General features: G+C 45.6%; 1 protein-coding gene across 3 annotated transcripts; it reads right to left on the bottom strand.

Annotated features, from left to right (window-relative positions):
- Positions 1 to 1,862: 1,862 nt before the first annotated feature.
- RAP2C (RAP2C, member of RAS oncogene family) lies at positions 1,863 to 8,296 on the bottom strand. 3 transcript variants are annotated; one of them, XM_015416258.1, is made up of 4 exons: positions 8,217 to 8,296; positions 7,166 to 8,088; positions 4,861 to 5,182; positions 1,863 to 2,289 (listed from the first exon to the last, which is right to left on the bottom strand). In XM_015416258.1, the coding sequence occupies exons 2-3, from the start codon at positions 7,436 to 7,438 to the stop codon at positions 4,904 to 4,906; spliced, it is 552 nt and encodes a 183-aa protein (XP_015271744.1). In that variant the 5' UTR covers positions 7,439 to 8,088; positions 8,217 to 8,296; the 3' UTR covers positions 1,863 to 2,289; positions 4,861 to 4,903. The 3 variants fall into 3 exon arrangements, with proteins under 3 accessions (XP_015271744.1, XP_015271742.1, XP_015271743.1); XM_015416256.1 differs by having other exon boundaries at positions 7,166 to 8,085; XM_015416257.1 differs by having other exon boundaries at positions 1,863 to 2,167; positions 7,166 to 8,085.
- Positions 8,297 to 8,824: the final 528 nt, after the last annotated feature.

Below are 8,824 nucleotides of genomic sequence, written 5' to 3'. Positions count from 1 at the left end.
AGAGCCTTTTCACTTAGTAAGGGGATAGCTTATGTGGAATGGTTTAGGAGACACCTGAAAATGGCCTGTGTTTCAAGAGCCCCACCACAGCGATTTGAACAATGTGCAGATGTTACGGACAAGGACAAAGGGGCCAACCTACCAGAACTTCTCTCCTCAAGCTTCAGTAAAACCAAGGAGCTGCAAAACAGGAGCTGCAAAACACAACTTTCCTTTTGCGGCACGGTGTGCAGGAGACAGAGCTGGATGTCCTGTGAATGAATATACACCATGCAACAGTTGCTTGTTCTGCTAAGAGAAACGTCAACTGTCTCGGTCTTTTTTATTCCAAGATACACCAAAGATACTTGAGTTTTGCCTTTCCTGTTAATATACCAAGTGCAGAAGCAGCCAAAATACAGAGGAAACAGTAACTAGACTCAATGGCCCTCCAACATTTCTGCCTTACCTATTTAGAAAAGTCTTTATTCCCTTGGCACATCGATTAACACATTATCATGCAATATTCTATGAGAACAGCTTGAAGTCCTCCATTAAAGTGCAAATGTAACCTCGTAGCAAATTTAGGTATCTGGAAACACAAGATGGAAAAAACCCTGTGTTTTATACTTGCTCGGATATAAATGGGATTCAGGAACTAACATGCTGGTGCCTTAGTTTAGTTTAAATTACAAACTATCTGACTTCCAATATGGGTACTTCACCACTAGTGCTCATTGCCAATAACACTCAACTATTACAAGACAAAAAATCAGGATGGATACCCATAGGAGACATGTTCAAATGGCTTAAGCTGGGCTCTTAAACCTGCAATTTCGGTGCAGTCAAATGAGTATTCAACTCAGAGACCCCGAGGGGGGGGGGGAGGAAGTGAGAGAACAGAAGAAAGTGAATACATCTTTAAATGACTGGTAGGAAAAATTTCCAACTTATGACAAAGTTGTGTTCATCAGCTTTAAAAAACACACACACAGTGTCTATGCTCTTCATTTTGTGTAATACCTGTGTTTCTGTTTAAGGACTTCAAGTATCCAGAAAAATCACATGATGTTGGATAAACCATGCAGAAGGCAATGGCCAGGTCAAGCATTTCCGTACGGAGCTGACTGCTCACACTATTGCCCAGTTATATCAAATAATGCTTGCTTGCTAGAAACTGAAAAAGCAGCAGCGCCACAAAGCACCAATACAAAAAAAAAAAAAAAAATTCACCCCAAAACAAACACCCCCCACTAACAAATATTGCTTCAAAATATTATTAGAAGAGACAATATTTAAGAACTAGAAAATGTAAAGTCATTTTATTTGCATTTGATTTACATGTGCAGAAGTCTGCCAGATGTCATCTTAATCCTACCGGGCAAAGCAGAGTTAGATTTTGCTTAAGGAACACAAAACCCTGTGGGGGACATATTTATCCCTTTTCCAAGAAGGCATACTTAAAAGCAGAACAAAAGCCAAAAGTTGGAAGCCGAACAGAAGGGAAACGTACTGGGGAGATTTTCAACACTTCTTGCATCAGTTGAAAGACAAAAATGTGAATGCCACATGATAACAAAGGGGAGGGGGGTAACCACACTTGCCGGATGCTTCCACTCCTTGTCAAATAAACTACCTTTGTATCAGGCCATCACTACAACAAGCCACCACATCTGCTGTGAAAAGGGACTTTACATCCTCACAATGCAAGATGAATCTTCAGTATCTTTCTATGACACATAAACAGAACATTTCCAAGTATCAACCAATGACATTTTGAAGGAGGAAGGGTCGGGGGGGGGGGGTTTTTTTGCAAAATCAAGCACAGATGTGAGGTAATATACAGAAGTAACCATTTGTTTAAGGCTCACTTTTTATTTCTCCATTAAAACTTTCTCTTAAAAAGGCATTGAGTAGGTAATACTGAGTTAAGTTTAATAAATACAAGTTTTGGAAATCAATTAAAGAAATCAAAATATTAGGGGGGGGGAGAAAAATGAACGCTTGCATATTAGCCATTAATAGGAACTTAGAAAGCTATTTTTCTTTTTAAAAAAGGAGGAGGACCAAGAGATAAAGAACAGATTTCAAACATATGGTAAACATGCTAAGCGATTCTGTTGCAGGCCTACTGTTCTCCACAGCTGCCGCTGCCAACCTTTTGCACGCCGATGCCTGGAAATGTGCTCTAAAGAGAGAGAGAGAGAGAGAGAAAGAGAGAGAAAGAGGGGTTTGCAAGGCTCAGTTCTGCAGCCTGGGCTGAAAGAGTTCTCCAAAGCAGCATCTGTGCAAATGTCCTCTGAGTTTTATCTGCAGTTAAGAAAAAGAACAAATCAGAGGCAGGCACATGCTTTCGTGTGATTAAAGCATGTGCTTGCGTGTGCCACAGGAAAGCAGAACAGAAATATTTTAAATATCTACATAAGTTTGGGCAGGGGTTCCCCCCTTTATGAAAAGCAGCAATAAACTCAATGGCACAGCCTCACTAATTCCATACCACTGTGGCTCTGGCATCCCCCCACACCAACCTTAAGATATGGTGCTTGTTTCATCTCTGCCTCTCTTCATTCAGCACACAAAACTCACACAAAAAAAGCCAGTTTGATGTAGTGGTTAGGAGCGTGGACTCTAATCTGGGAGAACCGGTTTTGATTCCCCGCTCCTCCACATGGAACTGCTGGTGTGACCTTGGCTCAGTCACAAGTTCTCTCAGAGCTGTTCTCTCAACAGCAGTCCTCAGAAGAGCTCTCTCAGCCCCACCTACCTCACAGGGTGTCTGTTGTGGAGAGGGGAAGGGAAAGGAAATTGTAAGCCACTCTGAGACTCTGAGTGAAGGGCGGGGTATAAATCCAATCTCTTCTTCTTAAACATTTCTCTTATAGTCATAGTTCATTAAAGAGCATAATGACTTCTCAAAGCCACAACACAAAGTTAGCAACTGCAGTCAGGTTTACATAATGGCTTTGAAGGGACTACAGGAGCCGATAAATACAGGCTTTTATGCAACCATGAAGCCTCAGAGACCCTTCTCTATTAAGGGGAAGGAAAACAAGTGCTCCTGAGCAGAGCAAGCCCTCTACCTCATACTCCAAGAGATTTGAAGAGCAAGCCCTCTACCTCATACTCCATGGCTTTCTGTATTCAGCCACCAAGACTTTAACTCTGGACAATGTTCTCCATCTCATGAAGTGTGAAAGGTAGTGCCAAAACCATGCCTCTCTGCTGAAAATGTACCTTTGCACAGAAAATTCCTTATAAAACTTAAGAGCCAGGAGCTGAAGAGAAGAGGCAAGCCAGCCTGCCCATTCATAAGAGTGGACGGCTCCAATGTTGTCCTACAGTTTTATTTCACTCTAAGCAACAGATATGGACTTCAATACGAACTTACAATGTAGGCCATCACTGCAGACATTCTGAAACATTTACCCAACGGCTGACACAGCACAACCCTTCTGTAACCTCGCATTTACTTCAAGCCAACAGGTTGCCTCACCTTACAGAAAAGTATATTTGGCACCAATGGCTTCTCAAGTGCTTCTATTATTAATGTGATTTGCATGGCTGGGACTAAGTTTAGCTACAGCTTGCATGAGCCATTACAGCTGATCAACGCCAGCTCTGAAGACAAGCAACGGTGCCAGCTGCGTGGTAGTTTAACCCACATTCAATGCTAGACAACCAACTTTCACTTCATGAGGTATGAGGAAAACAGCTTTATCAACCAAGCCTACCATGTACAGGCAAGCTGAAACAGACACAGCTTCGCCTCTGGAGTTGCTCGGTCAGGTTGCACAACTTTTTGCAACCACTTCTCTGGAGTTGCTCCCCTCTGGTCAGGTTGCACAACTTTTTGCAACCACTAAAATAAACACTGTGGCAAGCCCAACACAGGTCTTCCTACGTACACAAAAGCCTGGTGCTCTGACTGCTACTGGTTCTCCCTCCAATCTATTAGGCGCTAGGCATCTGAACACCTGGGAATGTGTCCCAGAGTAATTTCTCAGAGAGTGGTCTCAGAGCCTTACAAAGCCAGCTAGTGGGACTATGACATGCAATTCCAGGAAGCTTTGGAAGAAGGACTTATCTGGCCTGCAGTAAGGCATTGCAGCATCCACGTTACACCTTTTAGGTAGAACTATTAACTGGCTCCTGGGTAGAAAAGGCAACGCGTGTACACTTAATGTGAATTTACAGCGTAAGAGGACCACACTACTACTATCCCTTTCTGCCATTGTTTCATTTATGGACCATCATCCAGGTTCAGGAAAACAAAGATGCATATTTCAAGGCTAGGTAACCACTGGACACTCAGCAGTTAGGTACTCTATCAGGGCAGCTACTATGGGAAAGTCCAAGGATTAATAGCAACATATTTGTTTGTATGCAGAATGTCCCAAGTTCTATCCCCTGGATCTCAAGTAGCAGGGCTGTGAAAGACCTCTGCTGAAGACCCAAGAGTGGAACTGGGTTAGAGAGACCAGTAGCTCAACTCAGCATAAAGCAGACTCATGTGAGATCCACAGCCAAAGTTCCCTGTGATCCAAATTCAAGGTGGTCTCAGAGCTGGTAAGCGTTTTCTGTAGACCTCTGAATTCTGTAGTGCTGCCCAGAAAGAGACAGTGTAGTAAAGTGGTCACTGTGCTAGACTTAGGACACCCAAGCCTAAATGCTGGCTGACAGTTTTAAATAGACAGCTTTAGGCCATGACCTTGCCATTTGTTAAATGGACTAATTCTTTACTGACTCCCCTGCACAATCTCAATTAAGGGATTGCAACAAGAAGAGCAATACACAACTTGTTCAGGAATCATCACACTACGATCCACCCTGCATCTCCCACTCATTGATTTCACCTTTAATAGCCACAAATATTCCACCAACCTGCTCTGTATGGCCATGATTGAGGTTTTGCTCTCTGTCTCTCTCACTGGACAATGCAAGTCGTACAACACTGATCTTGCTTTTCAGGCAGGGATGCATAGTTCATTTGCCTGACGATCTCTGCAAACAGTTCATCCACCATGGTCTTGCTCTTGGCAGACGTCTCCATGAAGGGGCAGCCCCACTCTTGAGCCAGGGCTCGGCCTTCCGCCGACAAGACCTCCCTCTCCGATTCCAGGTCCACTTTATTCCCCACTAGGATGAGAGGAACCTTTTCGTATCTCTTCACACGGACAATTTGGTCCCTCATTGGCTTAATGTCCTGATAAAGAAATTAAACTGGTTAATGCCCTGGTTAAGTCTCAGTAATTTGTGACACCAAATTTGCACAACACTCTATGATAGTTAATTACCAAATTAAAAAAATATAACCCATGTAATTAGCTGTTCTAAAAGACAGGTATCATTGTGTGGGCTGTAAAGGCCAACCGAATGTTCAGGGAAGGAAAGAGGCAACAACCCTAGCACCTTTAAATGTGCAAAGTACTTATTTAGTACCTAAAATAATTTAAACAGTTCATGCAGAATTGGGAGAGGCCAGCCTATTCCTGAAAGCTCACAATCTAAGTAATGACAAAACATAAGACTAAAATGGGGCAAGGAAGGAAACCAAAGATACAGTGAACAGTTGGGCACTTGACAGTTCTCTTGGTTTAATGCCTGCCTGGACAAGAATGGAGGAGTGCGCAGTCTCAAACACCTGACAGGGCAAAATCAGTAAGGGCAACATCCAGCTGGGTGGAGTGTGACCACCTCCACGAGTACCTTCAAGAAGACAGGGGACAAAACCCTTCTAATCATACTGCTGCACTGTTACTATAAGATTCCTGTAAGAGCTGCAGCAGGGCTGCGGCGGCTCAAGTGGTTAAGATGTTGAACTGCCGACCAGACCCTAGTGCTGCGTGATGGAATGAGCTCCCATCTCTGGTCCCAGCTCCTGCCAACCTAACAGTTCGAAAGCAAGAAATTGCAAGTAGATAAATAGGTACCGCTTCGGTGGGAAGGTAACCGCGTTCCGTGCGCCTCGGCGTCTAGTCATGCTGGCCACATGACCACGGAAATGTCTTGGACAGTGCTGGCTCTTCGGCTTGGAAACGGAGATGAGCACCACAACCCTAGAGTTGGATTCGACTGGCTTCCGAGCAAGGGAAACCTTTACCTAAGAGCTACAGCATCTTGCAATTAGAACACACAGGAGCAATCATACCAAATCCAATTCCATTGGAAGTCTTATGTGCATTTCCTTTCAATTAACAATGTTTTTTAAAAAGCCTCCAAACAACTGTAAGTGCAAGAAGGCACTGCTTGGTCCACTTTAGGGTGAGAAAACAGCTCAATGCAGCAAGACTGAAGGCTCGAGTTGTTGTTTTTCTGCATATGCAGGCCAACGTGATAAGAAAGGAATGCCAAGGAAAAGGGGCTGGAATTCAGATACTATTTATCAGGCTTTTCATCACTTTCCTATACTCTGCTTCTGCCTCTTCGCGTGGGTGTAACAGGCTCTGCCAAGAAGCTGAAGTCTGCCCAACTCAGCAAAGCAGCTGGTGCCAGGAAGCAGCATCACACAGCCTTCAGAGGCAGCTTCTCAGTCTCTCACTTATCTGCTGCTCCTTGCTTACAAACTCATGTTTTAGACGCTCTACTGCAGCTCTGCATGCTTGAGCTTCACACAGGAAACAAGCTGATAAAGCAGACACTCCCTCCCCTGCTGTGCAAATCAACCTTGGAAACCCAAGAAGCCAGAACTAACACTTGAGATGGCTGGCCCAGAGGAGTCAGGCGTATGAGCATAGTGCACTATTTATTAAAACTAACACAGAGCAAGCTGTTCAGAGATGGAAAGAGGCCTAAGGGGTTTTCTGAGAACAACGTTTGTGGGCTAAGCACACCTAAAGAACCATTTCCTTGCAAAAATTCAGAAACAAAAATTCATGTTTCCTGACACGGCTCTCTAACTGAAGGCAGCAACAACGTTTAGTGATTGAGAATCTTAATTCTTTCCATATGAAACCATTTCTGGAATACAAAGTCTGAACAGATGCTTAAATTGGGTTACTGATAAAACATTATTATGCAATAATCCACAATCACAGATGGAGCAGTGGAAATCACTGAACAGCTTCTCATAGCAAGCACTTTTAATAACTGTGAGACTTTCTTTTTTCAATTATCCAAACTTGCTTTTGGTAGCAAAGACCCATCCCAACAAAATTTCCCTTTTAGAATGGACAGTTGTATATGTTACCTGGAAAGACTGTTGGTTTACCAGGCTGTAAACTAGGATGAAACCTTGGCCATTTTTAATGTACAGATCTCGCATGGAAGCAAACTGTTCAGTCCCTGCTGTATCCAAGATTTCAAGTACTGATGGGGAACAGTCCACTTCGATCTCCTTACGGTAGAAGTCTTCAATGGTGGGGTCATATTTCTCAATGAACGTCCCAGTGACAAACTGCACAGTCAAGGCCGACTTACCCACCCCCCCACTCCCTAAAACCACGACTTTGTACTCCCTCATGGGCGCTGTCTTTCCCTCTGCACAGCATAAAACAGGAATGCTGCAAACTGGGGAGCCGCTGGTTGGTGTGGGGGCAACAGAGGCAAAGGAGAAATAAGGACCTCCGTTGCAAGTGAGGAATTTCCGTTTGTGGATCTGGTGCAGGAAACAAGTTTTTGTTTTGCTTTTCGCTTCTTGCAAAGAAAAAGTGAGGACTCTAAGATGGAATTGTTACCAACCCTAAGTGCATAAAAGGTCTGGAAAGAAGAGGAAAACTCAGGCTCAGAGGTCGTCTGTAGGAGGAACTTGGGTATAAACCGAGACACTCAGGAATGAATGGAGAAGGGAAGGCAGAAGAGGGAAAGAAACAGAAATGGAAAACTGCAGGAGAGAATGAAGGAGGAGAAACGGGCGAGTCTGAGTGTCTGTGCAGGGGAAGCAAAGTTGAGGGAGATGCCAAAACGTGCGTCTTCGGAGCGGGAGCGAAGAGCCAAGCCCCACGCAAAAGCTGTTGGGGGCACCCACGTTCGTATTTGGGGGAAGAGGTCCGAGGCTGCAGAGCCCCCGGTGAGAGTCGGGGGAGGAGGTCGAGGCCCCACGCGGAGGATGCTGGGAGAGGGGGTGCGACGGCCCCGCTCCTGGCGGCGTCTCAGTCCGGCGGCTCCGTCCTGCTTGGAAGGAGAGAAGAGAGAGCGGGTGAGGGAGGGGCACCCTGGCGTCGCCCTCACGGCTTCCTCCGTTCCCAGCCGGACCATCCTTCCTTCCCCTCAGCTCTGCCTCTTGCCTCCCTCGCACTTACCTGCCCCAGGCCCCGGCTGCCGCCTCACTCCATGGCCAGCCGCAGCGCTCTACGGAGGGGTGGGGAACCGCCCGCTTACCCGGAAGACTTAGGCAGAAACACCACTTCCGGGAAGAAGGGCGGGGTGGGGACGTTCCACACTGTGACACACTGAGGCCGGAGGTGAACGCGAGGAGGAGGAGGAGGAGGAGAACGCATTTCCCCCTACGAGGGTGTCATTCTTTCCGGCGACGAAGACACTCGGCGTCTCTGTAGTTATGGAAAGTTAAAGAGTGGGAAACAAGTGCTGGTCTAGACCGGAAGTCTGGTGGGGTGTAGTTCTAATCCCCCCCCCTTTAAAGAGAGGGCTGGCCAATATTGAGACTCCCAGGTACCACAAAGATTTGATCTGTCCAATGGATAGTACTTCCGATACAGGAAGTGATTGTGGCGCTCTTCCCCTTAATCTCTATGATGAAGGTTCTGATGAGCGGGGCAAGCTCTAACTGAGTGTGCGAAGAGGAAAGAATGACCACTGGAAACCAAGGGAGAGATGCCTGAAGGCTCATTGGATATAATGGGAGCGAGGAATACCTTGGTCACTTGCATGGGCTCCATTGGAATGCATT

This window comes from Gekko japonicus, unplaced genomic scaffold (assembly GCF_001447785.1).
Source record: "Gekko japonicus isolate JY-2015 unplaced genomic scaffold, Gekko_japonicus_V1.1 scaffold603, whole genome shotgun sequence".
In the NCBI taxonomy this organism is placed as follows: domain Eukaryota; kingdom Metazoa; phylum Chordata; class Lepidosauria; order Squamata; family Gekkonidae; genus Gekko; species Gekko japonicus.
The sequence above is the reverse complement of the archived record's forward strand: the minus strand, read 5'-3'. Positions and strand labels throughout refer to the sequence as shown.

Coding starts and splice junctions, on each gene's coding strand:
- RAP2C (XM_015416258.1), bottom strand. CDS start 7,438: ATGAGGGAGTACAAAGTCGTGGTTTTAGGGAGTGGGGGGGTGGGTAAG. Junction 5,183..7,165: donor TAAACCAACAGTCTTTCCAG/GTAACATATACA, acceptor TTTCTTTATCAG/GACATTAAGCCAATGAGGGA.